The sequence below is a fragment of the Cololabis saira genome, chromosome 13, assembly GCF_033807715.1.
Source record: "Cololabis saira isolate AMF1-May2022 chromosome 13, fColSai1.1, whole genome shotgun sequence".
In the NCBI taxonomy this organism is placed as follows: Eukaryota; Metazoa; Chordata; class Actinopteri; order Beloniformes; family Belonidae; genus Cololabis; species Cololabis saira.
This window is the reverse complement of record NC_084599.1, coordinates 42,874,014-42,893,881: the sequence shown is the minus strand read 5'-3', so window position 1 is coordinate 42,893,881 and position 19,868 is coordinate 42,874,014. Positions and strand designations below refer to the sequence as shown.

The window sequence follows — 19,868 nt, the reverse complement described above, 5'->3', positions numbered from 1 at the left end:
ATATTGAAATAAACTGTACACACATTTACAACTTATATTGAATCACTGTGAATACATCAGTCAGTTACATGACGTTAAATAAACTATGCTAAATAAACAAACATATTTACAATTCCTTAACATACATCATCTCTATAAAATGTAGTTACTATTTCACATGCACTACATAATAGATATATTCAGTTGAAATTTGTTTTTAAAAACGTTTTTATACGTTAGGGTTAACCAAACCAATGTGACTACAAATATGGCGCTGATTAGCATAAAGCTGTATAGCATGACTCTAGGGATTTTTTGCGGCTCCAGACATATTAGTTTTTTTGGTCCAATATGGCTCTTTCAACATTTTGTAGCCTTAGCTGAAAGCTACTGGCAGGAAATGCCCCCGTCTCATCTTTAAAGTGCTAAATCCCCCAAAACTCATCGGCAGGATTCAGCGTCCTGGAAATCTGCTCCCACAAATCGGCTGCTTCCTTCTAATTTTGATAATTTCACAAGCGCGACTTTGCCAGCGGAGCTTTTATCTCCATTTCAGTGATTTACCAAAGTGAGTGTTTGCTTGAAGTGAAGCATAATTATGTAACGCCACCAACTGTAGACATGACAGGAATACATGGATCGGATTAGTCCACATTAATCAGGTAGGGAAAATGAAAAAATGCCGTCGCTGAAATTAAATGTTGCAATCGTGTCCCCAAGAGGAGATTTGTGCTGCTTAATGTTATTGCTTTTCCATTTATTGGTATTAAAGGTACATTTTACCACAATAGTATGTAAATATTTGCCTCTATGCATAAATATAACTCTTTCAACTGTGCATTTGCCAGTGATAATCATGATTATATCAATTTGATTTATATATATTTCTTAAAATTACATTGTAATCACATTAACCGTATTGTAAAGCAAGGGCTTGAGCCTTTCAGGGGATTTCCAAAATGAATAAAGATCCTTTTCATCATCACCTGTTATAAATAAACAGCTTTTTTAACGATTATTCAGACTCCCAGTATTTAGTCCAGCTTCAGTCTCACCCTGGACTGCAATTCTGAAATAGGTACTACTTTTCCAAATTGGTAAACTATCTGTATAGACTGTTATTACAGTCGTCATTAGAATATATTAAATAAGCTGCAAACAGCAGCGTATGTTCACAACACATACTTTAAGTTATAGTTTGTTTTTTTGTTGTTTTTTTTTTATACTTTTATTTGGATCCCCATTAGCTACAGCAAAACTGCAGCTATTCTTCCTGGGGTCAGACACATTCCACAGTACATTATAACATTACAACAAAAAATTTAAAGCAAACCTAAAGATGTAGCATATAAAAAAAGAAAGGAAAAATTGAAAATAAAGAAAAAATAAAAAGTCATTCCATTTAAAATTTAGATATAAATAAAAACAATACATATTCATACATTTTATAACATCAACAAATTCAAACAATGTATAGTTTGCACCAATAACCATTTTAAAAAAATGTTAATTTATTATATATATATATATATATATATATATATATATATATATATATATATATATATATATATATATATATATGTATATATATATATGTATATATATATATGTATATATATATATATATATACATATATATATATGTATATATATATATATATATATATATGTATATATATATATATATATATATATATATATATATATATATATATATATATATATATATATATATATATATGTATGTATATATATTTATGTATATATATTTATATGTGTGTGTGTGTATATATATATATATATATAATGTGTATATATGTATATGTGCGTGTATATATATATATATATATATATATATATATATATATATATATATATATATATATAATTGAACATTTATTAAAAATGGTTATTGGTGCAAACTATGATAACTATACATTGTTTGAATTGGTTGATGTTATAAAATGTATCAATATATATATATATATATATATATATATATATATATATATATACACACACACATACCCATATAGTATCTACATTATTTATTTAATAATAATTAAATAAGTTTTACATGTATCTATTCAAGAGATGTTTCTTTACTTGTGTAATTTGAATTATTTTATGTTAATAGTTAAAGTGTTTCCAGTTAGGGAGGAATTATTATCAGCCGTGCTGCTCCTCCACAGGAAATGTGCTAATATAATAGTTGATGTGGAGCGAGGTGGAGCCGGGCGTCTTTACAGGTCGGGGGCAGCGTCTCCCACCCCTCCCACTGACAAAACATTTAGCTGTGATTTAATTGGCCTGGTAACAAAGTGACCGAGGGGCGTGAAGACATGTGTAAGCGGCTCTTTGATCCGCCGCAGAGGCTCGTCGGCGTCTCGGCCGTCTCCCTCGACGCGGCCGGCTGTCAGCGTGGCTCGGCGAGCTGCAAAAAGGCAGGAATTTCCAACGACGTGACGGCCCACTAACCGCGTACACATGCCCTTCTCCGCGTCTCCCACTGTGAATAATTAATTTCCCCTCCTTATGTATTCTAATTGAAGGTGAAACTCTTGGAGATTGCAGTCTGAAGCACTTAAACCACCTAGTGTGACACGAATCAAGCTGTTTCTGTGATGCAATCAGCGAAAGCAAAAGAAAAGAAAGCAAAAACCTTCCAGAAGAAATTAATTTTTTAAGAAGATAATGAGCTCGGAGGGAGCATGCATGCACCATCAACGGCCCAACCCACCGCTGAGAGGGGACTGACCAGAGGACTAAAAATAGACACCCAGCATGTCTGGGAATTGAAGGCAGCAGTGTGTTACAGGCTGTCATGTAATCTGTTCGATTTCTCTCTCCCCACTAGCCGGGGGTTTCACGGTACATCCCTCTCCCAGAGATGTAACTGCTCTAAGTCGGGGGGGCAGGAAACCTTGGGGATCAGCTGTCCGTTCCTATGTGGCTTCAAGACTCAGACACAAAACTCATCAATGTGCAGTTTAAACCTCGTCTACAACCAATAATCTACCGAGGGTTGAGCCACGAGTTCCAAAAACGGCAAATGTAATGGAGATTATTGCGAAACACTGTTTGCAACAACAGGGTGCTTGCTCTTTTTCCAAATTAAAATTCCAGACTTTTCCCAGACCTTTTTAAAACTGATATTTTTTTTCCCAAGACCTTAACTTTACATACTTGTATACTTGTGTGCCTACTGCCTACTTCATTGGTTAAGATTGTACCAATTGTGTTTATTAGAAATGTTTGTTAGAATTTTCTATAGCCTAGTATTCAACGAATGCATTATTCACAGTAAATTATGTTTTTACTGATGAAAACGTTTCAAAACATGAAAATCACAAGTACATGAATTTCACATTTTCACAATGCCTTTGAGCATACTGTAAAATTCTACCATACATTTTTTCCCCATACTTTATTAAGACTTTCACACAAAATTCAAGACTTTTCAAGGTCTGGAAAACAGTGTTTCAAAATTCCATACTTATTAAGACTTTCAAGACTTGCGCAAGCACCCTGAACAAGAAACAAGACGTACCTGTGTCACCTGTAAATGACAAGCCAAGCTCCTTATCATCGACAAGTCTTTTTTTTTAAAGAGCTGTGTGTAACTGGACTTGTGGGTCGACACTAGGGTTGCCCCGATCAGGATTTTTTAGCTCCGATCCGATCCCGATCACTTGAGTTCAGTGGCGGCTGCTGGTCTTTTAAGGAGGGGAAGCTCATTTTCGCCTTACATCATAAACTGTGTCCGTTTATTTGTATGTGAATTCTACCCTCCGTTCCGGCTGTGAATGCTTTGCAACGGTGGAGCGGCTCGTTTGGGACAATAACTGTAGAGCAACAGAAGTCAGAGTCTCCAATAACACCGGTACAGTCTCCAAACACCAGAAACAAGTTGATGAGTGTGTGCGGGGTTAATTTTCACCAATTAAGGTGAAGGAGTCAAAACCGAGTCCGGTGACACCACCCACGACTCTCTATATTAAACCATTCAAAAGTTATGGCAGAAAGTAGGAACTATCAAATTTGGACCAATCAGATAAAGGGGGGGCGCCCTTTCTGGCGTCTAGCATCGCCACGGTAACGCTTTTGAAAGAGAAAAGTAATTCACGTTGTCGCAGGATGGAGACGCACATTTTGATGTATAACACACCTGGGTGCACGTTATGGTTCGGGCCGCATTAACGGCCGAAGAAGTGCCATAAATTGCGCCAAAATTACATGATTAATTCAAAATGGCCGACTTCTTGTTGGGTTTCGGCCATGGTGCCAAGAGACTTTTCTTTAAGTTGCACCATGATACAGGTGTGTACTGATTTTCGTGCATGTACGTCAAACCGTATTGTGGGGCTTGAGGCACAAAGTTTTCTTGGGGGCGCTGTTGAGCCAGATTTTTTTCGCCAGGCCTGGCTTGCGTGCAAAATTTGGTGACTTTTGGGGCACGTTTAGGCGGGCAAAAAGGCCCTCATTTCGTCAGAAGGAAAATAACAATTCCTACAGATACAATAGGGCTTTCGCACTGTCAGTGCTCGGGCCCTAATAAATTTAACTTCAAAAGAGGTAGTTTACCTACTAGGTTCAAAAGTTGAATGACTTCCAGTCAAACTCACAATCAATAAGAAAATTAAAATACACTTTGGCTTAACCTTAGTGCAGAATTCTCAACAGCATTAAATGAATAGGAGCAGCTTTTCATCACGGCTGTTATAGTTTTCTGTTACAGTGTTGTAATGATGTCACGCAGAGCGTAGGAACCAAGTGTGGTTGTTCAGAGACGGACCCTTTAGACCGTAACACCAGCCCGCAAAATAGCAGTCCGTCATCCCTGTGTTGTGTTGTCACTGAGTCAATAAAGTGGACCAAAAGATGATTAACAAGTGACGGATAATCATTTACATACCACTACAGTCACTTTTCTCCCACAGCTTTTCTTTCTTTTTAAAACATTCTTTTATTGTCGGCTGTCTCAGTGCAGCAGCCTTGGTTGCGGCGACGTACTCACTGTATGGCTGCGTCCGAAATTCCATCCTTCCACCCTAATGAGTAGCAAAAACAGTATGTGAGGTTTTTTAGTGCGTCCGAAACATTAGTACGTACTCAATAGTATGTACTATCCATACTCATTCTGGAGAAATGTATTAGTATGGATTGATGGACACTAGCTAAGCAGAAACTTCCCACAATGCAATGCAGGAAGTGCCGTGTAGCTCTGAGTAGTACGTCCGAATTAATGCATACTACTGATATTTACTCAAAAGTGTGCCAAACTTACACACTATACTTTTTGAGTATGCACTGTTTAGTATGGCATTTCGGACGCAACATATGTCTTTTCATGCTCTGTCTTCAGGTGTGAATAAGGTTTGTCGTATTGAAAATGAAATATTGACGTAATCGGGCCCGATCTTTGGCCGATCGATCGGGACTACACTAGTCGACACCGTTTCACCTGCTGTTCTGGTGAAATCCATTGGTCCCCCTTATGATTTGACATCACATGCTGGTTTAACCACTTCATACAAATACTGTACTTTTTTTTTAAAGATAGAAGATATTAAGATAATTAGATGATCATTTACGGTGGTCGCATAAACCTGTATTTTATTCACAATAGAGTTCATTTGAAAAACGACAACAAAATCAAGTTCTTCGCCAACAGGCATGTGACATGACCGGGAGTAAAAAGAGCCTCTTAGAGAGGTGAAATTGAAATTGAAGACGGCCAGAGGCTTGTCAATATCCACTGACCAAAGTGAAGAATGATGTTAATCAGTGTTATAGAAGATCAAGTTACTGAAATAAAAATACTCAAAAATGTAAAGACTAAATGCGACTATACACGTAAGGCATGGTTGAAAATGAAGACACTGAATGCTTTGAATATGGTATTTCTATTCTGCTGTACGCTGCTGTGACACTGGCCTTCCCCCCTGGGGGATCAATAAAGTATATCTTTATCTTATCAGCTACGGCAGTAATAGCGTCAGAGTTTATGAGGCTCTTGAGGAATGCCTGTGTGCATGGGACAAGACTGAAAATCAGTACTGGACGTCTCGGATCTCCTGGCGCTCGGACAACGGTCCATTAAAGCCGGTATAAATCTGCAATGAAAATCAATGTATGGTTCCAGGAAGTGCATGTCCTCCCCGAGTTGGCGTGGGTTCCCCGCCCCCGGATTCCCCCCCGGATGCTCCGGCTTAGGCCCCGATTAACAAAAAAACTGTGGTGTTTTCATGCGTTTTGGCCGTTCCTTTACACGAAAACGAAGCTCAAAGTCACCAAAAACCATCATTTCTGAAAACTCCGGCCAAAGTGGAGATTTGCAAAACCTCCGTCTTCACGTTTGCTTGTAAACAGAGAGAAACGGACATTTAGGCTTCAGAACGTCACATTATGAGACAGAAACGTCACCGGCGTCATGAGTGCGACCTGTGTTTACAATTTGTTTGGCCACCGTCAATATTTTATTGTATTGTATCTCCAAACGAAAGACTCTGGTTCATCTTAGAAGTAACTGGAAGTTACTCGTGTCATTTGTTGATGTTTTTTTCCAGGATTCTGATTGGCCAGCATGACTTTATCTTCTCGTTACACTGCCCCCTGTAGGTTTGGCTGCTCATAGCACCTTAACAGATATTTATGCAGGTTCCTGGAAATCAGGGGTCAGCAACCCAAAATGTTTTAGAGCCATATTGGACCAAAAACACAAAAAACAAATATGTCTGGAGCCGCAAAAAATTAAAAGTCTTGTATCAGCCTTAGAATGAAGACAACACATGCTGCATGTTTCTATATTAGTTAGAACTGGGGGAAGATTTTTATTTTTTATTATGCACTTCGAGAAAAAAGTCGAAATGTCGAGAAAAAAGTTGAAATTTCAAGAAAAAAGTCAAAATGTCAAGATTAATGTTGAAGTACAATCTTGAGAGAAAAGGTGAAATGTCGAAAAAAAAGTTGAAATATCGAGAAAAAAGTTGAAATGTCGAGATTAAAAAGTAAAGGAAAAAGGAAGAAAAAAAGAAAAAAAGGAAAAAAAAGAAAAAAAAAGAAAAGAGAAAAAAGAGGAAAAAAAAGGAAAAAAAGAAAAATAAGAAAAAAAAGGAAAAAAAAGGTCAAACATTTTTGATAAAGCTCCAGGAGCCACTAGGGCAGCGCTAGAGCCGCGGGTTGCCGACCCCTGGTGTAAATGATGGTATTTTTCAAAACGTATAGGGGGAAATATCCGTTTTTGTAAATACCCGCCTATGTGGAAACATGGCCTAAATCAACAGCAAGAGGCTAAAGAGGCTGCTGTGGTGGTAAACAGCTCTGTGGTAAACAGCTCTGTGGTAAACAGCTCTGGTGGTAAACAGCTCTGGTCCCCCCCCCACTGCATGGTCTGCTCCATCAGAGGCCCCGTCTCCCCGTCTCCACCCCCCACTCCCTTCCCACTGCCCTGCGAATCAGCAGATCTGAGCTGTCGGAGGTGATGAATCAGGTTCTGCAGCCGCGGCTGCCACCGCAGGCCCAGATGGATGATAGCGGGCTGTTAAAGAGCTTCCTGCAACCGCAGCGGCCGCCACAGTCCAGGCAAACCCAGACGGGCAGTGCTCTTGGATTTTACTTCTTTTTCTAAATTATATTTGGACAGTGAGTGCTCTTGCAAAGGCGGAAAAAAGTCAGTGTACCTTAAAATCATTTACTGAGTTATAGCAGTCCCTCCCTCGCGCTCTTTGGCAAGGCAAGTTTATTTGTACAGCACAATTCAACACAAGGTAATTCAAAGTGCTTTACATCAGCATTAAAAGCAGCAGGACACAATTAAACAGTACATAACAAATAAAATTAAAGCTGCAAGCAGTGATGAACGACCCTCCACCCTTGTGCACGTTCAGGCTGCAGTGGAAGCTTGTATGACTTCATGTAGATTCTTCAGGTCTGGACATTTAGTGGAAGAAACCACCCACGACTCTGTATGTCATACCATTCAAAAGTTATGGCAGAAAGTAGGAACTATCAAATATCGACCAATCAGAAGAAGGGGCGGGGCTAATTCATGCCAATGAAGGTCAAGTACTCAATACCGAGTCAGATGACACCAGGGGTTAATTTGTGCCGGATCCTGCCGGAACAAGATCCGGCACCTCTCGATTTTGGCCTCCCTGCGTTCCGGGACTTATTTGGGCAGATCCGGCACCTCTCGTATATATATAAAACAATAATAATATAAAAAAGTTTTTTTTTAATGTATAAAAAATAATAATATGCATAAATTCATTTACAGAACAAATCCCAAGCATTTCATGTTGTTTATAAAGATTTAACGTCATTTGAAAGAGTCGGAGATTTGTTGATGCAATGAAAAGATGGGCCAGCAAACCACGCCCCCGACCAAAAAAACTTTGGAAATTTGCTGGATCTGGGGAGCAAGCAGCGAGCAACGTCGCAAACATGTCAAAAGACAGCTGAATTTACTGTCTTTTTTCAAAAAGAAGGAAGAGTTGCATGATTCTTCAAAACGAATCAGAAAAGCAACAAGCGGCGATGAGGGCAGCTGCAGCACAATCAATGTGGTCCTTGCGCCGCGGACACATACACATGAATGGATTTGTGTCGGTTGCTGTGGATTATGTTCTCACTACAAATAAAAAAACGGGCTGAAGCTCCCCCAAATTTGATCTCAGCCCCCCCAAAATTAAGAGGACATTTTTCCCTTTCCAACGATACCAATATTGTGTTTGTACAATTTAAAACGGCGTTATTTTGGGATTGATGCAGCCGCATCTCTCTGCCTGCAGTCACTGCACTGCAGCAAGGTCCCGCCCACAGCACCATCTGATTGGTTACACACAGAGACAGGCACGGGAAACAGCCAATCAGCGGTGAAGGCTGTGCATGCTCTGTTCTCACACAAACAGAGGGAAGAATAAGTTTAACCGGGTAGAGAAGCTCCGGAGAGGATATGTTTCCAAGGTAAGTTAAGGCAGCAGACACCCTATTATTGTTATTCTAGCTTTCCAAAATGCACCAGATTGATGCATTTAAATGCATTATGCTCAAAAAATTTCCCGGGGGGGGGGGGGTTCCCGGAACATCGAGGGGGTACCGGGGGGTACCCCCTCGATGTTCCGGGACCTCTTCATTGACAAATTAAGCACTGGATGACACCACTTTATCACAACCCGTTCAAAAGTTATGGCAGAGAATAGGGACTATCAAATATTGACCAATCAGAAAAAGGGGCAGGGTAAATTTGCACCAATTATGTTCAAGGACTCAAAACTAGGTCCGATGACACCACCCACGACTCTGTATGTCAAACCATTCAAAAGTTATGGCAGAGAATATAGCTGGGAGGGAATATGTGAGAAATCATAAAGATTGTGCACTTGGTGACAAGTTTTTGATATTTGGCATGGTGTTAGTTATGGACATAAGGTTTTCAAAAACCACCGCAAATAAATTGGGACGGCACCCCTAGTGGCCGGTTTGCAGAAAATTCAAAATGGCTCCCACCGAAAAGACCAAAGGTCATTTCTCAGTTTCTCTTAGTCCTAGATTGTTGTATATTGTCACTTTCTCTACTTTTTAGTGCTAGGAATTCAATTCTGAGATACACTTCCTATTTCAAGGTCATGTTGAAGGTCAAATTTGATTTTCAAGGTAATTTTTTGCACAAAAAACTCAATATCTCTAGAATTAAGTCTCATAGAAAGATTATAGAGGGATCTAGACCCATATTTTCAACCCCAAGGAATGCAATTTTCTGTTTATTGGACAGGTCACTATCACTGTAGTATCAATAACCTAATTGGGTGAGCATTATGGCCATCTTTCAGGCTTCTGATTCATTTATAACTTACTGGAGTGTATTTAGATTTTCCAATTAACCTAAATAGTTAGTTTTGGGATGTTGGAGGAAACCGGAGAAAAACCCACACAACACGTGAGAGAACCCGGGTTTAGAAGATTTCATTGTTTTTGTTGGTTTCATTTACGTTATCTTCATTATATTCAGTACTGGAGTTGAGGGGGGATGAGGGGGATGGCACCCCCCCCGAAATAAAAATGGTCCAAATCATCCCCCCTGTAAAACTGCCATCCCTCCTTTCCATCCCTTATGTCATTTCATCAATGAATGTGGTTTTACTGCTATTTCAACATTTAGAGTCATCACCAGAAAAATAACACCAGAAAAATAACTTATTTGACAATTTTCACCTGTTTCAAGTACATTTTCACTTGGAATAAGTAGAAAAATCTGCCAGTGGGACAAGATTTATCTTCTCATTACAAGCTAAAAAATCTTGTTCCACTGGCAGATTTTTCTACTTATTTCAAGTGAAAATCTACGGAGCCCCTCTGGTGACATTTGAAAAAAATAAATTAATGCGTGGCCATGCATTGATTATCTCGTGGCCACAAGATAATCAATGCGTGGCCACGAGTTATGTATCTCGTGCCCACGCATTATTTTACTCGTGCATGGCATTATAACCTACTGTCTGGACTTCGTGGATGCAACTTCCTTGGTGGGATGGTTATTCATAACGGTAATTATAGTCTATTTATATTAAAGAGCAAGAGTATTGTCATGGCAAGTGTAGTAATAACATGTGACATTTGAAAAAAATAAAATAATGTGTGGCCACGTATTAATAACTCGTGGCCATGCATTGATTATCTCGTGGCCACGCATTGATTATCTCGTGGCCACATGTTATTAATGCGTGGCCACGCATTATTTTATTTTTTTCAAATGTCACCAGAGGGGCTCCGTAGGCAGATTTTTCTACTTATTTCAAGTGAAAATCTACTTGAAACAGGTGAAAATTGTTGTTTTTTCCAGTGATGAGTCTTGTTTTAAGTGTAATGAGATTTTTTTTACTAAAATGAGGCATTTTAACTAGAAATAAGACAAATATTCTTGTTAAAATTTAGAGTTTTTGCAGTGATCCATGTTACTTATCCTGTGAAGGACAGAGTCATATTGATAAGTTCAGAAAAGTGTTTTTTATTGTTGTGTTTTGATGTATTTGATGTAAGTCCAGTGGATATTTAAAGCTTACAGAAGGCTGCATTTAACTGCTGCTATGTCATTCCTGCAGTATTTCTGCAGGTGTTTTGGTCACTGCTATTATTTGTAATATATTATATTATTTGTAATCAGCACAAATTATCTGTCCACATATGATCAAATCCACCATCCCCCCTGATTTTTTTTTACAACTCGAGTACTGATTATATTGATACAGCCAGCAGAGATGTTCTCGTCTGCAGCTTTATTGGCCAGAACCCGTCAGTAGCAGAGACACAGACACATACAGTAAACATGCAATTTAGTGGAAGAAATCTCTTATTATTCCACATGAATGGGAGCAGGAAATAAAATGTCATAGAGCCGGGCCTTATTTGCACATCGCCTGCACAAGTTGATAAGAGCGATACCGCACTTCTAAACTCAAATAGTGTTGACACTTTGTAATAGATTTAACTAGCCAGAGCTAATTTGCAATAAATACCTATTTAGCTGTGAGGCACTTCCAATGGCCTGTTTTTATATATTCACTGGGTGTAAATCTGTGTAATCAGCTATAATCCCCAGGGAACATTGGCAATATATGCGGCAGACTTGTAGCAGAACTTTGCAATCCACATCTCATTATCGCAGGGTCTTGACCTGCAGGGGAAAAGGAAAGCTTGCCAAAATTGTGCTGTAAACAGTGACTTCTAGCCCATCTCGGTCCAGGCATCTGATGTTAGTTTTCCTATTTCATATACGCAGACATCTAAGCTTTTCAATTCTGAGCTCCTCATGCCTATAAATACACCTCCAGGGTGTAGAGACAAAATGTATCTGCGGCGTTGGATTTGTCATTTTTTTGTAAAATAACAACAATAGCTCTAGACTTGCATGAGAGAAATATTAGAAAATAATTGAAATAGAACAGATTCCTGCTGGCTACCCTCAGTGTCATTCTTTAAACTGCTTCTGCTTATTTGCCAGACAGTATTTTACACATTTTGTGCACCAAAGTGGGAGCAGGCTCTTATCAGGGACTGTTTCACCGGGGGATCAGCATCCGTCACATCCTGCTGTTAGTCCATGTGATACCGTGGGAATCAGTTGACAAAAAAAAAAAAGTACCGTATTTTGTGGACCATATAAATAAGACGCAGTTATAAGGCACATGATAAAACATATATAAAGCAGAACAAAACAGTCAGGTAAGCTGTACCGTCTTCAATTAATTCACAGTAAATCAGAATATCGTTCAGTTGTAACTGAAACAGAAAAATACTTTCACATTTTAAATCATTGACTGCGTTTCCATGCATCAAAAACCCTTTTTAAAACCCGAATATTAGCAATAACCCGGTTTTGCACGGCCATGTAAACACCAATAACCCCTTTGAATAACCAGAATTTGCTCATATTCCGGTTTTTAAAAACCAGAATATGACCCCTGGGTTACTCCTTTTAAAACCTGAATATCTGATCATGGAAGCTCCAAACGGAATATCCCCATCAAACGGAACATGAATTTGTTTTCTGCTCATGTTCTGTTCACAAAGAATCCTGGTCTTTTGAGTCCAGGAAGTTCTTATAAACACGGAGAAACCAAGACCAGGAGGAGACTAATCACTTCATAAATGTAATGAAGGATATGAACATTTCTGCATTTGTAGACGGTAGAAAGTACCGGGATAGAAGATTTACAAGAAGGTGAGGGAAAAGTTGTGCGAAAATCGGAAAAAGCGGAAATGACGGGAATGGCGTCATGACGTTCTCCGTGCGTCGCTGGTTTGATCCAGATATCCCCAATGATTAATTACCATGTAAACGGAATATTCCCAATGTCTCAGTAACCGGAATATTAGCAATAACCCCAATTTTGACTGCATGTAAACGTAGTCACAGGTCTTCCATGAATCCACAAATAAAAAGAGGAGGGGGTAAGTGTCCTGTTCTCTGATTGGTTCACCTGAAGTTAGTGTGAGGTTGGAACGTTGTATTCCAACATTTGATTATAATTGATGATGATACAGATTTGTAAGGTAACATGTACTAGATGTTGGATGATGGTTCCTTGCCAGCACGACATAATTGCCACCCGTATCCAACCAAGGACTGACTTTAATGTGTCTGAACGGTCCGACCATCAATCAAGCGGAGCGGCTTCGTCGCTACCAAAGTCACTAAAACTTCACTATTTATAAGTGCAGTGTACCACATCAAACTGGTTCGAGGTCAATAAGCTCAACAAAATTCATACATAAGGCGCCCCGGTTTATAGGGCGCATTGCTGATTGTGCTGCCTCTATTACACTTGCTGCGCATAATTAGACAGCCAGATAAACTCCTTCCTGACATCACGACTCTGAAGACATTTGACTCTTTATCCACAGGTTTATTGATGTGGCGAGGAAAGGTAAAACTAGAACAGAAATGCAAAAAATATAAATCAATAAGGGAGTTGATTTTAACATACAAAATAACCACAACATGTACCAGCTTAAACTTCTACATGAATTAATCCACATGTTTTCTTTTACCCTTTTTTTTAACTGTGACAGGATGTATGTATTTATTATCTTTTTCTTGACTTCAAATGTCGTATATTAAATAATATCCTTACATGTCATACATTTTCTGCAGATTTCCTACTACGCCCACATGGCCAGTATCAGAGCCGTAATTATTTATCAAATTTTAACATTAAACTTCAAAAATGTCAAAAATAATTCTCTACAATTGTAAATTATAACAAAACAAATCGATACATACCCACGATGCTATCAAAGGCATAAAACGTAAGCAGATGTTGCTGGATTAAACAAAAGGCGACCGGTTTTCTTCAGCTCTCTTGCTTTTTACCGGGTATCCGGGCTTCTAGTCACATGACACTCCCTGTAATTAGTCCCTGAGTTTCTTAAAGCGACCACAACGAAAAAACAGACTTGACCAAACAACTTTAACATTACTTAACCAAAACACTGATTTTTTTTTAAAATGAAGGACTTTAAGTGCCTTATGGCACCAATAGTGGCGTGATGGTGTATCGCCCAATCGTACAATTCCATTGGGAAAAAACTACTAATTCTTGCAGTTTATCATCCAGATTTTGACAAGGATAGGCTAAATGTCAATTTATGAGTTTCATAAGCTTCACAATTACTGTACAATAGCTCTAACAATACTGTCACTGCAGGAAGCTGTTGATTTGATTTTTAAAGAAGAGCTGCTACAGTATCAGCGTCGCCCTTGAGGGTCATAATCCAAACTGTTTAAAATGTCAGGGAGGAGAACGCCGGCTGCAGCCCCCTGGTCCAGCAGAACTGCTGTTCAATCGCACGAGTCGCCTCAGGAGCCAATAACTCAACTATTTCATTTATTTAAAGCTTCCAGTCACCCATAGGAGCTGGGGCAAACATCAATATGAGTAAACCTTTCGAATTCTGAGGCATTTGTAGAGGTTTCACCTGGAAAAATAAATAAAAGTGAACAAATAACCCACATTTGATGATTGATAATCTGACAATGGCACAGTGATGAAATCAGTGAGTCTAAGGGATAGAAAGGCTGGATTTAATTTACTGTTGATCGTGCAGGCAACCTTTCAATGTTGGACATATGGGACAGTGGATCAAATATACTAGCCAGTTGTGTTTTTATAACAAAAGTGGTAAAAAAGAAAAAAAATCTGACAACACTAAAAATCTGTCCATTTGGAGACAGTTCCCATCAATCCATCCATCTTCTTCCACTTACCTTACCAATATGGCCGCCGTGGAGCAGTCACACAGTTTGGCAGGTCCTGTGTGTTGGGTTCATGGATGTATTAAATAACTGGATAGGAGACAGGAAAATGGCCGCCGTTCATTTCAATGTAAATTGCTCACCTAGCGCATAAGCCTCCCATCAGGCCCTGGGGCAATGACACGAATATTAATATAATATGTATTAATATAATATATGAATTAATGTATATTATTACATGTATAGTTTTACATATATTATTAATGTATTAATATAATATAATTATATAATATATATTAATATAATACATCCGTGGAATGCACGGACACGGCTGTGACGTCAGCCGTGACGTCACGCCCTGAAAGAAACTTTTCTTTGACTTTTCTGGCCGTTATAAAACATTTTTGACGGATATAAAGTCCATGACTTAAAAATATAGAATACAAAGATTAGTAATTGCCGGTGATTACAGCTGGAGGTTCCTGTGAACAGTTTTAGAGGCTTCTCTTTTACTATTGCGGACAATGGGAAAAAAGCTTTCTGGGCCGCATGGGATTTTTGGTTGCAGTACAAAAAAAATCTGGGAAAAATCAGCGTGCCTTCTGAGTGCGAGACCCGGGGGCTGGTTGGGTTAGGGTTAGGGTTAACCCTATCCCCCCTCGACCAGGAGACGTGATTCACACGTGAGAGGCGTCTAATGAAACTCCGACCATCTGTATGTTTAAGCCATCTAATAAATGAATACCTGAACACATACAGAACATCTTCTGAAACAGAAGGGGGATAACACTAAGGGCACCCATTTTAATTTAAGCATTTATAGCATACGTATGACAAGAAAGAGCTTTTGTATTTCAATTTATGGCAATTCAAGCTTAATGAGGAGATAAAATAAATTAGGATTTTAATGTTGCAATGTTTAACACGTTATAGAAAAGAGGATCATTATTTTTGTTTCTCTTTCTGTGTTTGTACGTTAAAAGTGATGCTTTTGAAACAGGGAGGAACAGCTGACCTTTTCAGAAGGTCATGAAACATTTAAGTTAACAGTTCTCCATCCAGAACAGTGTTTGTTACTGCAGACTTGCATCTCCACTCGCCGTCTCGATGCTGAACTAAACTAAACGACTGCCGGCTATAGCCTCATTATCACCATCGGATGTCATTTCCATCAACCATTTAGCAAGAAATCTCAGAGGTGTCATTTTAAAGTGCTCAGTTTTCCCTTCAAATGAAGGCAAAATGACCAATAAATACAAAATTATAGAATAATCCCAGAAGTACAATTTAGCTGATCAGGCTGCAATTATAGTTATTATTATTATTATGGCTCCATCAAGGATGCAATGAGAACACCATAAAGCTATTTTCCTCCTGGGCCCACAAACATTTCCAGGAATCCACATAACAACTAAAACATCTTTCACTTGTTTGTTTGTTTTCTTTGTTTTTGGCTTTAAAATCATCATAAAAGTAAACTATTAAACTATCTACTAAAAGTAAAAATCAGGCGAAAGTCTGCAGGGTGCGATTACGCCAAAACAATTAGCCAATCTACCCTTAAGCCCATTTTCAATAATATGACAATAACTCACCGTAACTCCCTACAATCAGGTCATTGAACCAATCCACAAAAAAAAACATTTATATCTATCTTTATAATATCGATAACTATAGTTGTAAACTCTAAATTTGCATATTTCTTCATATTTTTATTCATCTTCATTTCTTCCATTCGTCATATTTCTTAACATTGATACACTGTATATAACTAAATACATGATTATGAACGGAATTTTGAACTAAATTAACGAAAGCATAGATGACTATCATATATTTACTTCTCTTTCATTTTTTTTCATTTTCATTTTATTCTTTATTTCATTCAATACAAATACAAACACAAATGTTCATAAATTGTGAATGAAAGGGGAGCAGAGAGAAGAAGAATCTTATCTAATCTGCCCCTTTTTCCAAGAAATAAATTCACAAATAACATAAATTTAAAATTTAAAAAACAACAACTAAGTAAATAAAAAACTAAAATTAAATAAAATTACCGCCATCTATGGGTATGTCTAACATATTTCATTACATTTACTTAACATACAAGCTTTAATTGTTCTTTTGAATGTAATGTTTGATTTTGATTCTTTGTTTTCTTTATTCAGATTGTTCCATAAACTGATTCCTTTCACAGAAACACCAACGTTCCATCAATTTAGTCCTGAATCTTGGTTTAAAAAAAATCTTTGTTCCTTTTAAGTTATACTTGCTTTCTCTTTTTTCAAATCTTTTCTGAATGTTGATTGGTAAAGTTTTTTTTATGAGCTTTAAACACAATTTGCAGAATACTATAATCTACTAATTCATGAAATGTCAACAATTTTAACTGAAGGAATAATGGATTTGTTGGATCTCTATATCATTTTCTACTGATCATTCTTATGGCTCTTTTTTGTAAAATGAATGATCGTTTTCTGAACACCACCGATACAACCAGCGGCGGAGCGGGAGCATGCGGCTAAACATCTAAACACGTCATCGCTGGTCAGATTGGGGAGGGGACCAGAGAAACCTACGGAGTCCGACATACTTTTGGCGTAGTTACACACCGAGACAATATTAATTTTGGTCACTTCCGACTGGCGAAGACGGGAGTCATTAGCTCCGACATTGATGATAACTTTACCAAATTTACGATTACTTCATTACAAATTTGAAGCCATCAGCTTCAAATTTGCTTCAATGTCGCCCGCTCTGGCCCCCGGGATGCACCTAACTATGGTCGCTGGAGTCGGCCTCACATGCCTGACTATGGAGTCGCCAATCACCAGGGTCGGCTTCTCAACGGGTGTGTCGCTGAGTGGGGAAAATCGGTTAGACACATGAAGCGGGTGGTGGTGTTCCGTGCGCCCTTTAGGACTACGCTTCCTCAGAACCGTCACCCAGCCGCCCTGACTGGCCGGCTGCTCGGGAGCTGCAGGGAAGCGGCTAGCAGCTTCTGCTACAGGCCGGTCCGCCGCTAGCTTAGCCTGGCTAGCTGACGAGTCTATCGGACTATGGTCAAATTGGCAGAACCGGACCTCTAACTGACTGAGCCTCGCCTCCAGCCCTGCAAATAAACTACACTTTAAGCACTTACCGTCTTCACTAAAGGAGGCAGAGGAATAGCTAAACATTTCACACACTGAGCAGCAAAGAGGTGAAACGGTGGGAGACGGAGAGGCCATGCTAAGATGCTAACAGAGGCTAACGGACAGAAAATGTATCAATGATTGGTGACAGTGAAAGTTGCGGAAGAGAAAATGAGCGGGTGTTGAAATAAAGACAGAAATGTACCAGATATAGTGCTATTTTACCAGAAAATCTAAGTTTTAGACAAAAAAGTCGGGAGAAATCAGAGCCTGCAAACAGACCGCAACACCAGAAAGTGACGCGATGCGTGACGCAGTACGTTACCCAATCAGCAAGCCAGAAAGAGCCTCAGCAAGCCAGTTCTGGTTCATAACTTGTTCAACTAGGAACCAGCTGAGAACCGGTTTGTTTTTCCACAGCTCGGGTGCTAAGGGGAACCACGTCACTGCAAACGTACGTCTCTGCGTTTGCGTGAAATTTGAAGCAACAACAAGGTATTTGCTCTAATAGGACTTGGTCCACGTAGCTGGTCAGTGGATCAGATCTCTCAGGGTTCTTTCACACCTGTCCGATTTGGAGCAGTTGTTTCGGAACAGGGAGCGTATCCCCCTGAAGATCGGTTCATTTGGTATATCTGAACACAGCAATCGCGCTCGGATGCGGCACAAAACAAGCGAGCCGAGATCCTAGGAGAGGTTAGGGTTAGGTTCTCTGGTTTTTTTGTTGCAGATTTCCAGTGCTTGACGTGTGTCTCCGTGTGTTCCTGCTTCCTGGATTGGCAGTGGATGTCGTCTCTCCCCCCCCCGCCCCCCCAAAAAAAAAATAAAATCACTGGGTTTGTATGTCTATATGTATGCGTATATATATGTATATATATTAAATATAGTAATAATGCACATATATATATATATATATATATATATATCTTTGGTTTCTACCGTCACGGTATCAATCATTAATATGTGTGGAGACAAGGTAAAAAAAAAAAAAAAAACTGTGAAATTAAAAAATTTTCAATTCGGGCGCGGCGCAAACGCCGCGGCAGGCGCCCTCTTGCGCTTGGCGGCAGATCAGTCCGCTCTTGCGCCGGTAGCACATAAATGAATGGGATCGCCGGCGGCGTTCTGCGCTTTTCGCCCTCTCCGTGAAAGGGGTTGTAACCATTGTTGTTTTTCCCGGGGTACGGAAGAGGAAACTCCTTCCACGTTCATTTCTGACCAATCAGAGAACAGTTGGTTCATGGCATTTGTTAACAGCTTTGAACCGCTATAGACAGTTGCCTTGTGAACACAAACGCCACAAACGAAAAACGAAACAACCGTATCGATTTAGCCCTGAATCGGAACAAAACAAACGGGCCACAGGTCTGAAAGCACCCTAAAAGACAGGTTGTCTCCTCCTCAGACCCATGATGCTTTGCTGCATCCAGATTCATGGATGGACATTCATGGACTGGATTTTTACTTTATGGCACCTGGATTATACACCTCTGCTTATACCTGGAGGGAATGCGCATGACGTCACAGATGCGACTTCACAGCGGGTTTCGCCCACTGAGTGTCAGAAAGACTGAGTGTCAGAAAGACTGAGTGGCAGAAAGACTGAGTGTCAGCGTAAACTTTCAGTTTGAGCAACTCGAAAACATCTAAAATGGGAAAGAGCTGTTGTGCGATGACTGTACTCATAGATTTAGCAAGAAATCAGAGTTATCGTTTAACAGACTGCCGAAAAATAAGCTTAAGAGAGTCAAATGGATCGCTGGATTTGCAGAAACAACTGGATTCCAGGCACCGAAACGTGGATTTGCGGTTCCCATTTTGGATCAGGTAATGTTGGAGTTTTGGGTAGCTAACGTTAAACGGTCAAATCATAAAGTTCGGTGTCCTCATCACTTTAGTTTCTACAACAAATCCTGCATTGAAGTCGGACCAAGAGTCAAGACTTTTGTAAGCCTTCAAGCTTTGCTTCGTGTATTTCCCCTGCGTAGAAATTA

The 19,868-nt window shown here is 39.2% G+C and overlaps 1 protein-coding gene across 1 annotated transcript; it reads right to left on the bottom strand.

Moving 5' to 3' along the window:
* Positions 1 to 2,225: 2,225 nt before the first annotated feature.
* Positions 2,226 to 17,970, bottom strand: LOC133458808 (uncharacterized). The gene is given in 2 exon segments (XM_061739010.1): positions 2,226 to 2,416; positions 17,238 to 17,970. Coding segments are annotated over 2 exon segments (924 nt in total).
* Positions 17,971 to 19,868: the final 1,898 nt, after the last annotated feature.